The sequence below is a fragment of the Gordionus sp. m RMFG-2023 genome, chromosome 2, assembly GCF_954871325.1.
Source record: "Gordionus sp. m RMFG-2023 chromosome 2, tfGorSpeb1-WG-v2, whole genome shotgun sequence".
In the NCBI taxonomy this organism is placed as follows: Eukaryota; Metazoa; Nematomorpha; class Gordioida; order Chordodea; family Parachordodidae; genus Gordionus; species Gordionus sp. m RMFG-2023.
The window spans coordinates 3,672,059-3,692,652 of NC_088776.1; the positions used below are offsets into that span (position 1 = coordinate 3,672,059).

A 20,594-nucleotide genomic window follows, 5' to 3' on the forward strand; every position below is an offset into this window, starting at 1 on the left:
TTTTCTGGGAACATTCCAAAGGCTGGAACGGAACCGGAACGGAATAATCTTATTTTGGCCGGGACCGGAATGGCAAAACACTAGTCGTTAAAAGCAAATCAGCTGGACCCGATATTTTGGTAACACGTATAGTAATTATTCTCACGTTAAAAACTACTATTAAATTGATAACTTGCTTCCTTATTATCTCGATGATCCGGTAATTCTTTAATAAAGTTCCCATTATATATAGGAATAAATTAAATTTTTTAATAATGTGATTAGTGTAACCAAGATGGCGTCTCCAGCTGATTTGCATTGATGTACACTTTTAATGAACGAATCGTCAGTTTAGGTATTATATATGTCATCGAGTGGAACACTCCAATTCTAGACCGACGATAATATCTCGTTTTAAATTTTAAATGATGATATTTAACTTTGAATTAAATAAACGCAGCATTGATTAAGAAGTGTAATTGATTTCTTTTAAAAAAATATGTTAAGAATTTTTTTTTGCGCAAAATTAATTTTAATCCTTAGCAATCTATATACGCGAATATTAATTAGTTTACCTTGAAATTAAATTAATTAAAAAAAAAATTTGAGTAAGCAATCAATTTATATAAAATATGTATTGTAAGTTTTATAAGGTTTGAAGCAATATTGATTAATTAACTTTCGCCAACTCGCAAAATTATTAACCTTGAATTAATTGACAACTAACTATTTGATTACAGATGAATCAATATCATAAAATGTCAACTAAATTTTTAAGAAAAATTAGTATATTTTTTTTTGTTGTTCGCAATAGGTCAGACCTTATTCCTATATCTAATTTTATACAAACAGATTATTTAATTTTAAAAAAACTGATCATCTCATTTCAAAAACAATGGCGACAGATTTGAAATATGTTTTCGAAATTCATCGCTTCGCAAACATTAGCGGCCATTTTATAATTTTAATTATACACCCCCCCCCCCCTCTTTCCCCAAACCCTTCACCTTTGCCCGGTTAGATGTTACCAAAAAAAAATATTTTCGAATGTGATAAATGGTAGAGGCAGGGAAAGTATACGCGTCAAAATAAGTCTAGTCATGTCAATCTCACATATGCGATGAGTCTTTCTAGAAAGACGATATATCCGATATCCCCACGTGAGTATTAAATTTTTTTTCAATTTTAAATAATTTGGCGCTTTTTAAAAAATTCAAAAAAAGTATCTGAATTTATCGGGAAACTTCCAGTCATAAAGCGTTTACATAAAATTTCCGACAATTTTGTCTAAAACTTCCGAAGTATTCTTCATAGAGTTTTTAAAAAATGGCTAAATTGACTGAAATTCATAGGGTAGGTATGTATTACTCCGCACAAAATTAAATATATTTCGCTTAAAAACAGGTTTTTTTGAAAATTATATAAATCGGGATTCCGGGTGAGTCATTATTCCAGAAAAATTTAACACATATATTATGCTTGAAATAATTAAAATTATCACCTTGAACGATTTTGATTTCTCTATGCCAGTTTGCTTCTTCAGTGAATCGGCGGAAGAATATTCGGCTAAAATGCTGGTCTCCCCTTTATGTACGCGATTGACGTGGGCCGTCAAAATGGAGGCCTTGTTAAAACGCATATGGCAAAGATTGCATTTGGCGCTATTCCTTAGGAAAAACAAAATACAGTAATTAACGTACGGCTCGATTTTTAAAAACGGCTAACCCTATACCTTGGCCAAAATTATTACGCAAGCCTGGTTTTGCTCATAGATGGGAAAAAGGTTTAGACATCTATCGAGTTAGCCGTTTAACAACACTAATAACTATAAGCCTTCCTCCTTAAAAAAAAGAGTTCAGATTCAGGGTTCGCCCTCCAGAAAAATAGAGAAGAAAAGTTATCTAATTTATTACATCCATTCTGGGATAAATTAAATAATAAGATGTTAAATTTTTAAATATATTTCTAATAAATAGATGGCGTTAAATATTTGAAAGCAATTTATTATTTATATTTATTATCAAAAGCATTTATTAGTAAAATTTATTAAAATATTAACTATATGTCAAAACGTCTGTAAAGGTGGTATTTAACCTTATCTTTTATAACCAATTATATCTAATAGAGGATTATAAACTATATGTTTACTTACTTTTTATAAATAAATCTTTATACTTATTTGGATTTGGACCTTGAAAATAATTTTAAGTAGAAGCATGGTAATTAAATTTAAATATTAATAATATAGTTGATTAGTGATTTTGAACTCGGCTAATTACAATATTAAATTTGTTAATTTTCATAAAATATTTATTTAATTAGGGTTATATATTAATTAAATAATAAAAGTCAATAAAGCTTGTTAATGCTAAATTAATATTTAGTGAGTGATATTAATATTCTATTTTTAACACAGAATTTGATTGCAAGCTCACAGCGAAAATATAATTTACAAGTATTAATCTAATCTAATAATTAAAATAGTATTCATTTAAAAATAATTTAGATAGACTTATTAATTTTTAAATTATAAAATTAAATCTATATATTACTCAATAGAATTATAAAAGAAATCATTCAATGGGCAATCAAAAAATTTATTTTTAGTTCAAGGTGATATTAAGGAGCCATTAAAAAAAATTTTTTGCTTCAGGGGGCTATTAATTTTTCAGGGGGCTCGAGCGCCTGCGCGTCCCCCCCCCTAGCGACGCCACTGCTTAGTATACTTTTAATTTTTTCTAAAGGTATTTTATAAGTGAATTATCATATCTTCCAAAAATCTATTGGCTAAAATTAAACTATCGATTTTTTTTAACGACTTACTTTGACAGTGCAATTGCAACTTGCGTTTAATAAAAAAAACTGTTTTACTTTGTGGAATTTGTTCCTTTTAGTCTTACTTTTAAATTAATAATCTAACAAACAATCAATAGCCTATGTCTTACTTTTAAATTAATAATCTAACAAACAATCAATAGCCTACGTGTCGGTATAATGTTGTTAAGGAGCTCATTTTGAACCGATTTTTTAAAAAACGGCCAACTCATTTTATCCAGAAAAAATATTACGCAATGCCCGAAGATTTAGGTCATAGATGGGCACAAAGATTTGGTCATCTAATTAGAGAAATCTCGAGGCTTAGACAATATTTTCCTGGTTAAAATATTGAATCAGCCCTCAAATAGAGCCATTATTCAACAAATGCCTGCAAAAAATTTTTTTTTAAATATAAAATGGAGTGCTCTAAAATATATAATAAAAATGATTCCACGAAAATATCCAAAAATTTTCACAGAAAAATAAGTTTTTAAATATATCAAAATTAAATAATTAGGCTTTAAAATAGTTTAGAAATGATTTTTAATATTTTTTTTTTACAAAAAAATAAATTCTCGAAACCGAACCCTAAATGGGTTCTGGTTGACAGCCCTGGTGGTAGTTAAACTATATTATTAATATCTAAAATTAAATTAAATGTTGAGCGCCTTTATGGCCTAGTATTGAAGAGCAGGGTAGATTTTATTCCCGGCTTTCCTCAAGTAGTCATATATTTGGCCAAAACTTTCGAACTGAGACTTATACAGTTTTTGGGGCTAAAAACTCGGTTACGTCACTTTTGATTTCAGGCCTAATTAGGCAAAAAGTATTTTTTTCCGATTATTCTTCAAAATATGTATGTTTAAAAGAAAAGGGGGGGGGGGGAGGAAAGATGTGTCCACAGCTGATTTCTTATTCGCAAGCAATGTACTCCGATTTGAGACAGTTGTCTTAAATACATTGTCGCTCAAGGAAAAGTAAATCAGCTGTTTGCATTCTTAATACAATATAGCTCAGAAAAATACGTCAGTTGTCGATAGGTCGATAGTGATTGTTAAACGGCTTGAACAGATTTTTTTTTAAACGGCTAACTCAATACTTTAGCCAGGAAAATATGGACTAAGCTTCGAGATTTGGCTAATAGATATCCAAAACTTTTGTGCCCATGTATGAGAGCAAAATCTTCAGGCTTGAGTAATATTTTTCTGGATAAAATATTAAGTTAGCCGTTTTTAAATATCGGCTCAAATCGAGCAATTTAATACTATAAAAGGTTAAGGTTACATTTACCGTTTAAATCCTAATTTTTTCTTATTGCATAAAAAAAGGCTTCAAGGTATTATCGCGTATTTTATTTTGTTCATATTCAATGGAATGATGATCACGGCAGCAGAAGGCAATGCCAGAATGGGGTCCGAGCCTTCTAAAAGCCCGCGATTATAATTTATCTGTTATAATATTATTACTTTAATCTGATAGGAATGCTTTTCTTGCCGATACTGGTTGAAATTTGGGATTCGCTGGTCGTAGCGGAAATTAATTGTTTCGAATAATTGGGCAGTTGTGAGAGGTCAGGTGGGTTTTCTTCCGACTGTAAAAATGTAAATAAAAATGTAAACAATATCCTTATGGAAGGTTATTTCTTTTAAAAAGTTAGTGTTGTTAAACGGCGGCTAACTCAATATTTTATCAGGAAAATTATTATGCAAGCCTTAAGATTTTGTCCACATGTGGTACAAAGGTTTGAAAATCTATTAACGAAATCTCGGGACTTAAACAATATTTTTGTGTGTAAAACATTGAGTTAGACGTTTTTAAATTTCGGCTCAAACAGAGCCAGCGTTTAACAACACTATTAAAAAGAGAGTGGGTCTCATTTGGGCAGAAATTCTCTTAAGTTAACTAGGCCCCACCCCAAACAATTGAACCCTATCTTTCTTGGGGGAGCCCAAATATTTAAATACAGGAAAAATAATTTCTTCTTTTTTTTTTATTTACTTTTATAGCATCATCGAGTGCGGGGAAATTTTTTGAACTCTCTTCGTTGTGAGGTGAAGCTTTATTTTCGTGTTGGTCACCATCTTCCGCTAATTTGGGGGGAGGAGGGTTTTCGTCGCTCAAGCGGTTATTTTTTCGTGGATCGAGATCGTTCTTCTGACTAGATGATAATGGTAATGAGGAAGGGATGGGTGGGCCTCCTTCGAGGTTTTTTTCGCGCGATTCGTCTTCTTTACGATTACGATGATAAGCATGGGAATGACTATCGAAATTGGGGATTCGTCCCATATTATCCGAATGAAATCCCGCGCCAATGTGTTTGCCGCCGGAAGGAAACGTTAACGCCATTTTAAGCATGGAAGAAGGGGACAACGCCGACGCCGAAATCGGAGGGGTATTTGTACTACCGATGCCCGAGTCGTTATGTGTATCGTTTTGGGTGACCGTGGAAGGCGAGTTATATTTCAGGGCTAAAGATCGCGCCAATTCCAATAAAGCTGCGTCACCATAATCAAATTTGAGAAGAAAATAAAAACGGAAATTATTTAATTTTTTTCGGGGGGGAATAAAATAAATTTACAAAATTCTTTTTTAAAACCCGATATAATTTATAATATTAATAAATTCAGAATAATATTTTTATTTTTTAAAAAAACAAATCATTATTTTATTATAAAATAACATTAAAAAAAAAATTTGAGACGTTTTTCTTTGTTAAAGTTAAAAATTAAAATAACTAATAAAAATAAAAGAAATTTTGCCCTTTAATAATAAAAAAAAAATTAAAAAATTATTTATAATTCATTTACATTTCTTATTTTTAACGAGATTTTATTTCCTTATAAAAAGTAAAAAAATAAAAATTTTAATATTTAATATAGGGGGTAAAAACTTGAAAATTATTACTAATTTTATGATGAGTCAAAATAATATGTCGGCCGATTTTCGTTAATGAAAAAAAAAATTAAATGGAAAAAATAAAGAAAAGACAAACATTATTTGAGTTAAGGTGTTTATTTTTCGGGGAAATTGTAAAAATTAATTTTGCTTTTCTATTCTTTCTTTTTCTTATTAAATAATTAAATTCTAAGAATTCAATTAATAATATTTACTCTTTTTTTTTCGTTTTTTTTTTAAAAATTACGATTTTATTTATATAAAATTTAAAAAAAAAAAAATTGGAAACAAAAAAAAACAGAGGAAGGGGCTAAAAACTATTCTAACCCCCCCTTCCAACTCACCCGGAGACCTGAAGAGCGGACCCTACAACATGTGTTTAATTTTAAAAAATTCGGGCGGGATGAGCCTAAAGATAGAAAAATTTACAAACCAGTTGAAAAAAACCTTTTCCTTCCTTTCTTTCACGGGCTGAGGAGCCTAAGGGCTAGAAAATAAGGAATTTAAAAATAAAGATTCGAGCTTTGAAATATAGAACTCCGCGCAGAAAAAAATATTACAACAAGCCTGAAAATCTTGCTAATAGATGATCCAAGTTATTGGACATCTATCAGCGAAATATCGAGGCTTAAGTTATCATTATTTTTCCTGACTACAATGTTGAGTTCGGCCGTTTTAAAAAATCTGGCTTAAAATAATCGCGCCCTTCCTGAACCTTCCCGCAAAAATCCCGATTGCCAGTCGAATAACATTCTAAAAAACCAAAATAACAAAAAAAAAAAAAAAATTTTTAATTGATTTTTGATAATTTTTTGCTAATTATAATTAATAAGTAAGTACACTCGTAATCCAATTTATTTTATTTTTTTTTTAAAAAAATTAATTTATTATATTGATTTTAAATTTCTTAAAAATACACATTTTTTAATTAAATATAAGAAAGAAAAAAAAATATATACTTAGTTAATTTAAAAGAAGAAAGAAGAAAAAAAAAATAATTTAAAGATTTTCGATTCCATATTCCATTTTCCTCTCTTCCCTTTCCATTAAATGAGCAATGGGAGGAGGGGGTGGGGAGGGGGGTAGGGTATTAGGAATAAAATGAATATGATTTTTATATAAACAAATTATTTTCTTATTTAAATATCTTAATTAATTAAATGATTATCAACTTCATTCATATGCGAGATGAAGGGGAAAAGATGGAAAACAAAGAGAAAACAGCATTTAGTTATCTAAAAGGGAAACGGAATATAATTATATTTGATAAAATAAATAAATAATCAATTTTAAAATTTTTTCTTCAAAAAATAAAATTAATTAAATATTTTCTTGAAAAATAAAATCAATTTAAAATTTTCTTTTTAGAAAAGAAATAAAATAAAATAGAAGAAATTTATTTATTTTTGGAGGACGGGGGGAAAAAGGGGGTGGGTCATTTTAGTGGCATCGTCTAAGGGACATAGCCGAATAATGGCAAATTTAATTTTGAGAATGCTTAAAGCGAGAGTTATTGAAAGAAAGAAAGAAAGAAAGAAAGGAAGAGAATTTCAATAAATAGTCAAATTCCCTTGATTTTGTTGATATTTTGACTCGAGCCATGTCCGGAATTTTCAATCGATAAATATTAAATTAAGATTAAATATAAAAAATTAAAATTTTTATTAATTACTTCTGTCCTAACTAAAATCGCTAAAAATAATTACGATTTAATTTTTACATTAATTTAATTTTTATTTTTTTTAAAAAAATTTACTTTAATTAAAAATAAATAAATAAAATTATTAATTAATTTTTAATTTTATAGTTTGTGGAAAAATTGTATAATATAGCGTGCGATGCCAAAAAATTGTTATTGTTTTATATTAATTAATTAGAAGTAGAGAATATGTAAAGCCCGGTTCCGAACAGTTAAGGACTTTTTGCACAAGTTTTCCGGTTGCTAAAATAAGAAAAGTCAGGGTTCCGGTCCGTTAAATTTTTTGAAGACCAATTTTACCGCCAGCATATTTTTAATGTGTATATATATATATATATATCTTTATTTAATTTTTTTTTCCTCAAAGTCAATTTAGGCTCTTATATCTCGACCCTATGGTTTATTTATATAACATTCAGAGACCTGCAGAGCTAACCGGGCCTAGACCGGGCCGAATATCTTAAAACGAAATATTTTAAAATCGCCATTATTAAGTAAAGAAATCCGGGCAGGGCCCAAAATATAAAACCCGGGTCGGGTCGGGCCGGGTTTTTTAAAAAAAATCAGGGAAGGTCTCTGATATCAACCGATTTATAAATCAATTTGTGTTTTGAAAATAGGTATCGTCTATTTTTTATTGGATCATTAAATAACTTGTTCAATTTTTATTTTTTTGCGAATTTACTATTTCTATTTATAGATTATAAAGTAAATTTAGTTAGACAGACAGCTCATAAAATTTAAAGAAATAAGCATATATATATAAATATATATATAGTGATATATTTTTTCTCAAATAGTAAATTAATCAAAATCAATATATTAATTAGCTTATAAAAAAAAGATTTTTTTTTTAAAAAAATAAAATAAAATGCCCAAGCAAGCTCCATCAAAATTTTATAATATAAAAAAAAAAAATCAGAGATTTTGCAAAGCCTAGCCCGATATTTTAAATTTATTGAGGGTCCAACCTGCCCCGTAAATTTTTTTCACGTAGAATTAGCCGACCGTTTTATTTTTGCCGTGACCGGGACCGTTACTTTTTTTTAAAAATTTGCCCGACCTGGTCCCAGTTTCAAAACCATGTTTTATCATTTCAAAGGTTAGGGTAAGTGGAAAGAGCACTCATTTTAGAGATATATAATAACTCCTAAATCCGGATCTTTATTGGTTTCCGGAAAATGTCGGTTCCACTAGGGCTCAAACAAAAAATGGTAATCGATGTAGAAATTGCTCATTGGCTACCCACTTACAGAAAATTGAAACATATGAGCAGCAAAAATGAATGCCTAAACGATCAATTATTAATAATTTTCCAACTTGATTTAATTGATTTCATTATTCTTTTTTTAAAAAAAAATTTGGACAAACATCCGGTTCAGGTTTTAGAATCATAACCCAAGGCTCGCTCTGGTCAGAGCTGTATTTAAAGGTTCGTGACCGAAGGCCATCGATATTTTTAGGGCAGGGCCGGACAAGATCTTATATTTTAACCCCGAACCTAAATTCGATAAATTTATTTTTTTAGCCTCGAGCCCCGTCTTTTAGGGCTTTAAGTGCCTTTGTAAATCATTACCGAGAAAGTTGTCTGTCGTAATATTATAAGAGACCGGATAGCTTAAAATCGTTAAATCTTAAAAATCGGGACCGTGCCTTACAAAACCCTGGGAAGAACCAATTTTTGGGAAAAAATTAATTTAATGGATAATTTGAAACAATTTACATAAACATTGCCAAGTTTAAAGAAAATAAGTGAATTTCTTAGGAATTTCGGGTCGAAACCTTACAATACACGAAAATTCAAAAATTGGGGGTTGGGTTTAGAGCTGATATTATAACTAAAATTTCCGCTATTTTTTTTTATTTGTATGTTTTTAAGTTTTTGCTTTAGTTTAATAATTGTATTTTTTATTTTTATTTTAAGCTTTGTCGCTAAAAGATATCTTTTTTTTTTAAATTTTTGGTCCTTTTTTAAAAAAAAAATACAGTAGTAAGTAAACGTTCGTTTTTATATTTAATAATCCATATAATCTAATATAACCGTTTTTCATTAATAAAGTAAAGAAAAAGAAAATAATAAAGTAAATTTTTTTTTAATTAAAAAGACTGTCCAAATCATAGGTCATAATTTTCTATTTTTGACACATAAACTTTGTCAAAAATAAAATTAAAAATATTTTTTCTGATTGATAAAAAATAAAAAATTTAATTAAATTTTTGTTTTCTTCTTTTCTTCACTGTAGAAAAATAAAAGATCGAATGTATATATATACTATTCATATTGGCGATTTCGATCATTAAACGCATTTAAAAGTGTCTATACATACGAATCAGCTGTAGCGCCATTTTGTGGTTTGTTGCGCGGTCGATTAAATGGCATCAATGCACATTCGTAGAATGGAGACATTTAGTCGCCACAAAAAAATGACACTCCAGGTCTCCCACGTAAATGTTTACTTTTAATTAATGGAATAGCCAATCTAGTATCAAATATACCCGGGTCAGACCGAGCATGAAAATATAAACCGGGCCGAGCCGGACAAATGGTACCCCTGCAGGTAGTGTTGTTAAACGGCTCATTTTGAGCCGATTTTTTAGAACGGCTAACTCAATATTTTAGCCAGAAAACAATATTTTAGCCAGAAAAATATTGCATAAGTCTTGAGATTTCGATAATATATGCCTAGACCTTTGTTCCTTCTATGAGCAAAATCTTGAGGCTTGCGTAATATTTTTTTGGACGAAATATTGAGTTAGTCGTTTTTAAAAATCGGCTCAAAACAAGCCATTTAACAACACTACCTGTAGGTCTCTGAGTATAATAAACAGCATCGGTTTTACCCCTAAAAAAATATACAATATATTTATGTCGAATTTTTTTATCCTATTTTTTTTTTGTTGAGCCGCTAAAAACCGCGAGTCAAAAAAAAATAAATATATAAAATTTTAAAACGATTATTTTTTTTTCAAAAGGTAATTATCATTACTTATAGTTATAATCTTATTACAATAATAATAAAAAAAATACTGTTATATACTTATTATAACTACCTTTAATTAAGTAATTAAATAATCAATAAAATATATATATATATAAAAAGGAGCGTAATTATTATATAAATTTCATTATTATTATACAATATTATTTATACTGAACAGATTATATCGAGGATTAATCATGGTTACAACCAACTTACTAGGCTCATATAGCCCCGGTAGGTCGATTAAGGTCATAATGGCAAAAATAATGTTAAACGGCTCAATTTCGCCGGTTTTTCTAAAAACGGTCAAATCAAGATTTAGCCAATATATTATTACAAACCTTGAAATTTGGCAATAGATGTGTCCAAAACCTTTATGTCGCCTGTAGGGTAAAACCTCAGTATTTTAGTATTTTACGTTACTTAAAATCTGAGTTAGCCGTTTCTAATTGGACTAAATCGAACCGTTTAACAACCATTTTTAGAGATTTTACCAAATACATATAAATTCATCATTTACCCGAATTATCCATTGTTGCGTCGCCATTAGGACCGGCGTCGGTTTCTGTCATCCCCGCTAATTTCAAGGCGGCCGTGTATTCCTTTGCGTTGTCGGATGTGCCGTTGAAAATGTTACCCATAAAATTGGCATCTCTTAAGGCCTTGAAATCTAGGTCCGTGTGGGACAAGAGAGATCGTAGCATTATATCTTCGTAATTTTCTGGCGGGATACTTTTCCTCGAAATTTGGCAATCGATGGCAGCCTTTTTCCCGGAATAATCGACTAAATCGTTTTCGGAAGGATGGCTATTTTCGGAATCGATGCGGTGAGAAGCAAGATGACGGACGACGTCTAGCGGGCTCACGCAAGGTTTAGAATGTGATTCGCAAAAGGTAACGTAGCAATGGGGTGGGGTTAATTGGTCCCCGCTCAATGAGTCGAAAGAAGAATACTTCAAATTATTGGATAAGGATATAGTCATATTTTTATCGTCATCATTTTCGATGAGCGTTTTTTCCTCCGACTTTTCAATGTTATTCAAAATGTTTAAGTCGCCCACGTACCCCTGGGGGATGGAGAGCAGAGTTTTGGCGCACTTCCGGGAAATGGCGAGCAAGTCGAAATGGTGATCGAATCGCCGATTCAATCCAGGTTTTTTCGGTTCTCCGCTATAGCGGCGCGGGGATGTCGCGGGTGGAAAAGGTGAGGACTCATGGTTTTCCAATTGCTCGGTGTGGGATAAAAATCTATCGCACAACGTGCAATATATTTTGGGGAACAGACCGCTGTCGCGCGAACGGATTCGGGGTAGCGTTTGGCTATGGTTTCCAGGCTCGGTAGCGTTATCTAATCGAAACAAGTCTAATAACCATTGATTATTATTGTTGTCATTATTTTTAGCACCGCCATCTTTGGGTACAAAAAAAATTATGAAAAAAATAAACCATCGAAATTTTCTTAATTTTTTTTTTTTATTTAAAATTATATTTTTGAGTTTTAAAAGATACACTAAGTCCCTTACGATCGAAAAAAAAGAAGTAAATATGATTTTTTTTTAATATTAAAAATAGAAAAGAAAATTATGGTAAAAATCAATAAATTTATATATTTTTTTAATAATTATTTAAAAATTATATAATATTTTTTTATTTGGTAGACAAAATTAAAAAAAATATTTATATATTTATTTTAAATATTTAATTTTTAAAGTATTTTCGCAAAGATTTACATAAATATATATAGAGCGTTTATTTATAGCATATAGTACTTTTAGAGGAATGTTGATAGTAGATTTCTGCCAGGGTTTTGCTAGTATTCGCCAAATCTAAAAATGTGAAATGAGCATTATTTGTAATCGAAAATTTCCTATTTATTCTTAAATAATTATGTCAACAAATTATAGGGGGGAAAATAATGAAATTTTTTAATTTTTTGTCGTAAATAAATTTCGAATAAAAATTATTTTTATTTTTTTGGAAAATTAAAAAAAATGAAAATTTTTAATAAATTAAAATATTTCTTTCATTAATGTTATACATAAATAAACATTAAAATAAATGCAAAAAAAAAATAAAATAAAATTTTGACTTTAAATTTAATAAAATCAATATTTTTATATATTTTTAAAAAGAAAAGAGAGAGGAGAGATATGAAGAATATGTAATTAAAACTATAAATAGTATACACACTTAATGATATTTTCCAAAAAATAAATAAATAATTAATTAATCTTTAATTGAAGAATCAAAAATTATGATCGTGAGATAATTGCTGTCGCGTTAGTTAAGGCAACAGAACAGACATGAGACAAATAAATAATAAAAAAAAAATGTTATTAAATTTTCTAAACATCAACACATATTGATTCAATCTGTTGGCATCCTTTTCTTTCCCTTCCCTTTCCTTCTTGCGCAAGTAACTTCAAATTTTTTGGCGCAGTCCATATTAAATGATAAACAATAAATGTCCATTTTTTAAGCCCAGCTGAACCACGATTAAAATTTTGACGGCAATTTGTAAATCGTTTCAAACGGCAAATGGACATTATATATTTTGATCAAACTACTAATTAGGGTTTGTTAAAAAAAAAAGAAGAATCATTAAAGCTTGGTAGTTCGTAATTGACTTTTATGATTGACTAGTCTACCGACAGGCCCGAATTTTCGAGAAAAACGGCATAAAAATAACTGAATTAAAAGTTAAAATGTGTTCTCTCCCCGTTAAGACTTGAAAATTATTTATATCTTTTCGTTTTCCGACTTTTTCCAATTCAATCAATTATTGTTTGTTTTTTTAATACACATATAATTTCTTTTTAATAAAAAAACTTTCAAATCAATGCTTTAAGTATTTATAATAATAATAGAGTATACCATTACATTAATAGTAAAATAATATAATCCATTAATTAACGCTAGAATAGCAAAATAATTAATTAAAAACGTATTTAATCGATAATAAAAAAAAATTAATTAAAAATTCTTAATATAATATTTATCATTACAATTATTATATATAGTTTTAAGTATATTATTATAACAGTATTTTCATTTTTAAACGTTGAGTAAAATATGTAAATGATATTTAGAAACAAAATGTGTTTTCGAAAAATCTCACAAAAATAAATAAATAAGTCGCTTGTCCGCTAGTAGCTAAATCACTGATAATTGATAAAATTATAAGTGCCACGTGTGCATAAATATAAGCCTATACATTACATATAACCTTAACCATACGGGAAGGGTGTTGTTAAAAAGTTCGGTCAGTTTGTTATAAAATAAATGAAATCTCGACTCATTCTTAAATCATATTTACGAAATTGGCATATCCGGCTTATTCAACACTTGATAAGGGGTAGAATGCATGAGTAGCAATCCTTCCAAACAAATTCCAACAACCCCCACCCGCTTTGAGATAAATAGAATAGATGCAAATAACTCCTACAGCTTCTTCGTTCATGTTAGACAGAAATGGAGTGGGGGGGGGAAGATTGCGCAAATATTGCATTTTTTTTTTAAATTAATTTTTTTTAATGTATAAAAATGTAAGGGGACGCTTAATTATATATATGTATTATACATTTTTTTTCAAAAAAAAAATGTGAAAAAAAATGTTATATTATTTTTATTTATATAATATGTTATGTAATTATATAAAAACGCGTTTTTTTTAATAAAAAAAATTAATTAATTAATTACACGAATTGGATCTTCGGTGATCAAAATAAATATATTAAAAAAAATTTAATTAATAAAATAGCTTTAAATTAGTTATTTTTAAAGAAAAATCCCTTACACACCCCCCCTCCCCCAGGCCTCATTTTTTTATCTCGCTCTTAGGGGTGGGAGGAGAGTGGGGAGGGGATTTTGGAATAACGATTTATCCGAGAATTGGCAAAGTGGAATTCGGAACCTCTCTCAAATCTTAAATTCACCCAGGAGGGCAATTTTTTTTTAAATTGGGCGCATGTAGTAGAGCAAACTTAGCAACTACCCTCTGAATCTCAAGTCGCCATGAAACTCTTTTTTTTAAATTTATACAAGAAAAAATCGATATAGGGAAATAATCGACACGCGCAAGAATCTTCGTCGGAAGAAATATACCGTAACGCATAATATATAAATCGAATCATAATTTTATAAGTGGCGCGTTTAGATATTATGCCCCATGTTAACAAACCCAACCCGTTTTAGAAAAAGGAGAAGGGGGGGGGGGTGAGGAAGAAAACATGGATATTGGAATAGGGCTAGTTTGTATTGTTTTAAAAAAAATTGAGTAATATCACTCTTTATTAGAAGAGAAAAAAAAACAAAGAAAAGAAATTTTATACATATTGTTTATACATTTCTTTTTTGGACTTTTCATAATTTTTATAATGGCCATGAAACTTGGTATATATGTTAAATAAAATAAAAGAAGGATACTAGTAATAAATAATAATATATTTATGAGAGACCTGAAAGCCCAACGGCTTTTTGGCTCAAAAACCGGCCGAGTTTTCGGCTAAACCGGCTTGGCTCAGCCGTTTAACAACACTAAGCCCGACCCAAAGCCCGGGGACACGGACCGGGTCGTGCAAATGAAATGGTACCTCTGCAGGTCTCTGATATTTATAAAAGAATTATATAATATACATATATACCAGGATTAGCGAGGGATTCCTCATCGAACTCCACATCCGCCATATGAATTTTTAAGCTTTCGATATCGGAACACGAATAATTGTAACACACGCAACAGGCATAAGTGTTTTCGAAAAAACCATGATTAACGGCATCGTCATTATTGCTTCGAGAATCTTTCGACCATTTTCTAGTGAACTTTTGTTTGATCTCTTCGATGGCGGCCTTCAAACCATATTTCCGGTGCAAAGCTTGAGCCAACAGCGAAATCAAGAGGAGCAATCTCGGTCTTTCAACTTTCTTAGCGTCCAAATCGAATAGCGCTGCGAACAGAGGCTTCTCAACGGACATGCTCTTACCGGGAGATGAAAGAAGATGATCGGATTCCTTAGCATTTAAAAAAAAGTAAATAAAATAAAATGATTGGCATTTAAAAAGTATAAATTATTACCGAATATTGGACCGAGTTTGGCTTGGAGGTCTGACAAGGCGCTAGATGTGCACCTGACATCATATGTAGTCTCAAATCTCGTATGGTAACTGCCTCGAAGGGACATAGCTTACAGATTCTTTTCATTTTAGTGGCACCAAAAATACTCACCCTGTTAGAAGTCTTGCAAGAGGAATAAGGAGAAGATAATAAAGCAGACTTCTCGCTGAAGTCATTAATTTCAACATCCCTATTAGCCGTATCTTCCAAAGTGGATTCAGATTTATCGTTTTCATCCATGCCTTGAATGTTAAGGCTTTTACTAATTGCTTCTTCCTCGATAAAATCATCCAGCTTATCGGTTAGAGATGGGACGTCAGAAATCTCGGCCTTATCCTTGACTAACCGCATTTCGTTGACGTTATTGGCATGCTTATCCGATTGCATATGAATGCTGAGGTTACCCTTAGTTGTTGTTGAGTAGTTGCAGATCTCGCACTTATAGGGTTTGTACCCACAACTGTAGTTTTCGCCTCTGGCTAGACGGGGGTGGGATTCAGAGTTAAGACAGTAGACGCAAGCCGCTGGCCCATTCGAAGCTACCGGGTGTTTTTCTTTCATGTGAATCTCAAGTGTCTCTTGGTACTTGTAATGCCAATTACACTTGGGACATTTAAGTGTTTTACAGGAGTTACGAGAATGCATCATAGTCATGTGACCGCCCAGGGAACGGGAAGAACCGAGAACCAAATCGCATTTAGGGCATTCAACAGTTCCTGCAGATAAGAGGTGATTAGTGAAGAGATTCGAATTCGATAGATGAGAATTATCGGAAAGGGGACTTTCTCTCTCGCGATTGGATGTCTGTTTGGAAACTGGAGTCCTGTAAGAGTTTGGAGAAGCTTCGGTGGATTGAGAGGAGGTAGTTGGTAATTTAATGTTAGAATCTTTTGAGTATTTAGCTGTCACCGAAACGAGACAATGCTTGTCGTTGTTGCTTTTTTTTGATGCTAATTCTTTATCGGACAACCTTTTTTCATCGTTTGTCTCACTGCCCTCTTGATTGGCGGCGAATTCGCTATCACCATTCTTGATTTTGGCATGTACCGACTCTTGCGGCAAAATTAGTGAGGGAATGTTTTGGGGTCTGACATTAGGACGAGGATGATGATGTAAGTGGGTCGTAATAATGTCGGACATTTTTGAGCAATCGATGAAATTTGGAATGTGAGAAGAAAAAGGAGTAGAGGAAGGCGGGGGAAAAAATGACGAGGGAAACGAGTATGGGTTAAGGTTATTAAATATCATGTCATTTATAATTGATGCTTTAGAGGTATTTTCCGGAAATAAGGAATTTAGGAGGGGATCTACTAATTGTTGAAACGATGTAGGTGAAATGGGTTCATTCGTGCCATCGTGGTTAATTGTTAGTTTATCGGAGCAGCGATATGAGTAATGGTTATGGGGTGAGGTAGTGTGGAAGTCTACGTTGTGGAACAAGCAACGACTTATTTTAGCGGAGGATATACAGATATCCTTAAATAGCCTCTGGTTAGTGGTAGTCTTAATGTTTATATCGATGTCACCTTGACCCATTTCGTCATCGGGTTTTACGCGGTACATGATGTAAAAATCGTCGTTTTCCGCGCAATGATGACCGTTCTGAACGAAGAGCTCATAGAGGTCATCATCTTTTGCAAGGTTGTGGGCATTAACACAGTGGTCAGTCCAGTGGGCGAAATTATCCAAATTACGGAATATTATGCGCCTGCATATGAGGCAGAGTAGAACGGGCGTTTCCCTGAAAACTTCCAAAAGAGAAGATTTGATCTCTCTCCCGATCTCGGCGCAATCATCCCTGATAGGCAAAAAATCGTAAGAATTATTGTTTATATTCGAAGTGTTAGTCGATAAGTGAATTACCAGGAGCCAGTTATCCGATGGCCTGTAGTGGCTGTGTTGGCTCAAAATTTCGCATATTTTGTGGGACATTAGTTTGCCTAGGGTCTGACCAAAATAATTGAGAGAGCTCTTGGCACAACCAAATATGAAGATCTCGTTTACAGTGGAAGCTAAAGAGGAGATGTCTTCACCTATAAGTTTAAATTCCGTATCACATTGTTTAGCATCAGCACGATCAAATAAACGGTTGAGATGCAGAGATTTAAGCCTATTCTGCCGGATATCGAAATTGAAATCGCATAGAAATAATGGGAAATGGCTTCTATTATCGCTTCCTGTTTCGTGTGAGAGCGTCAGAAATTTTCCAGTAAAAGTTTCGTTGTTCAGCGAAGGGGAAGAACGCGCCGTTTTATCTTTATATTTGCCCTCCAAAAATTTGCGCTTATCTAGGTATTTCAAAAATCTGCCGTTCAACGCCTTCTTATCGTAAGTTTCCAACTCGGTCAACTCGGGTTGGTTATGACGCAAAGTGTTTTTACTTTTTTCCCAGCGACAAAAATCTAACATCTTCCGCATCTCCAAATCATTGCGGAATAATATATTATGGCTATTACACTTTGCAGCGTAGGTATCACAATTGTAATCGGTGCTAACGTTTTCATTTCCGTTTCCCTTAGCAGGGCTGCTAGCGATATCGGAACGTTTATCGACCCTGTTTTTATGGCTCCCGTTCTGTTTATCGCTGCCAGTGTTTTTTTTGCAAGGGTTGGCGTTTAAAGATTTTCGCATCATTTTCAAGGCCAATTTTTTGACGCTGATGGAGTGGGCCAGGTGCAGGCCTCTTTTAATGACGATATCTTCATTGGTGGCACAAGATGGCGGTCGGAATAATTCTTTGGCAGATTGATTCTCGTGACCGTTCAATTCTGTTTTGACGTTATAGCCAGTGCTGATATCAGTGTCGTTATTATTCGAAGCGGGAGACGATTTTAATCCATTCGACGATTCCTCTTTGTCGCCTTCTTCGTGATTAGCGGGAAATTTATGATAATCCGGAGACGATGACCTGTTGTGCCGAAAAGAGAGCGGTTTATTAGAAAAATGGTTTTCGCCTTGCGAGGCTAAAATTGAAGAATTTCCGTTGAGGTGATGCGAGGATAGGTCATTCCCATTTTGCTTGGCCTTTATTAACTGGGTAGTTTTATCGGAGGTCTTCAAAGAATTGGCGTATTTGGAGTTGAATATGCTCAGATTAGTGCCTATAGGGTTGATCCCGTTGTAATGTTCCGGAACCAATTCTATATTTTTCAGCATTTTATAATATTTTAATTATTTATTAAAAATAATAAATTAGAAATTGAATATTATAACCAGTATTTAAAAAATTGGGATTCTATTTAAAAGTTTGTTAGTGGAATGCAATCAATTTTTTTTTTTAGAAATATAGTAAATTATAACTATTTCGTGTATTATTTGTCATAATATTTTAAATTTATTTAGCTAAGTTTAACAGATTTAATTTAATTATTATAATTTATTTTTTCCTCTACTAAAATATAAAATCTCCGTTTTAGACATTCCGAGAAATGAGTAGGAAAAAAAAATAACTTTTTAAATATATCTATTTATTTTTAACAAAAAAAAAAGAAGCATATTAAAGTGTTTAATTTTAAAAGGATAAAGTAAATAAATTTCTATTAAATGTCTTTATACAAAAATATTTAAAATAAAATAATATTTTTTAAAAAGTAAAATACAGAAAAAAAATTTAAAAAAAAAATAATATTTTAAGAAAACATTACGAAAATAAAAAATAAAAAATATGCTATCATTTTGAAAAAATAAAATAAAATAAATAATTTATAAATCAATTTGCTTCATTTTCTTAGTCTTTACTATTTTACTTATTTATTGATATTATTCTTATGGTTTTCCCCGAAATTAAACTATAAATAAATCCCAGCAATTTTCAATTTAATGTTCAGAATTCTTAAATTTATTTTTAAAGCCCGGCCCGCCTACACATTATTTTTTTTATTTCGAGGTCTTGGCCGACTCAAAATATGTTTTTTTAATATATATATCTTTGTATCAATTCAAAATAATTCACTGATTGCTTTTGAACCTTTAATACCATAAAAAAAAAATCTAAATGATTTATCATTTTAAGCTAGGTCTTGAACGATTTTTCAATCATTGTGTTTTAATCTTTTTTTAGGGAATTGTGAGGTTTGATCAATAGGAAGTCCTCAAACATGGAACAAGGCGTGAGCATATTATTAGATGTCCAATATACTTACAAAAAAAATAATAATATATATAACCTTAAACCTTTACTCTAATTATTAGCCGATGAATTCCTAAGAAAATAAAACTGAGGTAGGAAGAGGCACAATGATCCTAAAAAAATACAACCAGTAAGTAGTTTTAGTTTAGAAAAATCAATGTCAATCGCGAAACGACATAAGACCGGAAAAGGGTCTAATTTTTCTCGCTCAAAAAAAATATAAAAATTATTTTCATAAAAAGAAACATTTTTAATTGCAAATAATGCAATTTTCCTTGAGGGTGAATTTGGAAAATGAAGATACTAAATTAAAAATAAAATGAAATAATTTTTTTTTTGGCCCTTTATTATCATCATTTAATTACATCATTTTTATTAGTTTTTTGTAATTTACAAAAAATATATTTGCGTAATAAATTAAAAGCTAGAAATTATAAAAATTATTAAATATTATACTGGGATAGAAGAGAAACATACACTTAAATACAGGGTAGGGTAATATAACAAAATTGTGATAGCGAGGCGATTAACGTACCACCCAATGTCAGATTTTTTAAAAAATAGCGTATTTTACTCAATTATTTTAATAGGAAGAAATATTTAGCAAGCATGAAGATTTATCCCGATAGCACAAGCTTTTGGACATCTATTAGCGAAGTTTCAAAGCTTAGGCGATATTTCCTTCTAGCTAAAATATTGAGTCGGCCGTTTTTAAGAATCGACTCAAATAGAGCGGTTTACCACCAACTAATCACAGTATTTCTCCCGAGGAGAGAAGCCACAATGCGTTGATTTAAATTTAATCAATTTAGCAGTTGTTAAAAATGCCACTTTAATGAATGACTTAACAGTCATTCCATTTTCATAAATCTTCAATTTTCAACTCGAAACCACTCACGCCTAATAAAACACAGTCAAAACACAAATTCTTATTTTCAAGGGCCGGGGTGTAAAATAAACAACATTTCTAATATCCGCCGA

General features: G+C 31.1%; 1 protein-coding gene across 2 annotated transcripts in view; it reads right to left on the reverse strand.

Moving 5' to 3' along the window:
- LOC135923494 (uncharacterized) overlaps positions 1 to 20,594 on the reverse strand; it is a 131,946-nt gene that overhangs the window by 11,784 nt on the left and 99,568 nt on the right. For both annotated transcript variants that reach the window (XM_065458276.1, XM_065458275.1), the window contains exons 3-9: positions 15,446 to 18,624; positions 15,015 to 15,381; positions 12,141 to 12,197; positions 10,892 to 11,782; positions 4,795 to 5,291; positions 4,263 to 4,387; positions 1,481 to 1,646 (exon numbers count right to left, since the gene is read on the reverse strand). In XM_065458276.1, the coding sequence (XP_065314348.1) occupies positions 1,481 to 1,646; positions 4,263 to 4,387; positions 4,795 to 5,291; positions 10,892 to 11,782; positions 12,141 to 12,197; positions 15,015 to 15,381; positions 15,446 to 18,118 (4,776 nt within the window). In that variant the 5' untranslated portion in view covers positions 18,119 to 18,624. The remainder of the gene's footprint in view (positions 1 to 1,480; positions 1,647 to 4,262; positions 4,388 to 4,794; positions 5,292 to 10,891; positions 11,783 to 12,140; positions 12,198 to 15,014; positions 15,382 to 15,445; positions 18,625 to 20,594) is intronic.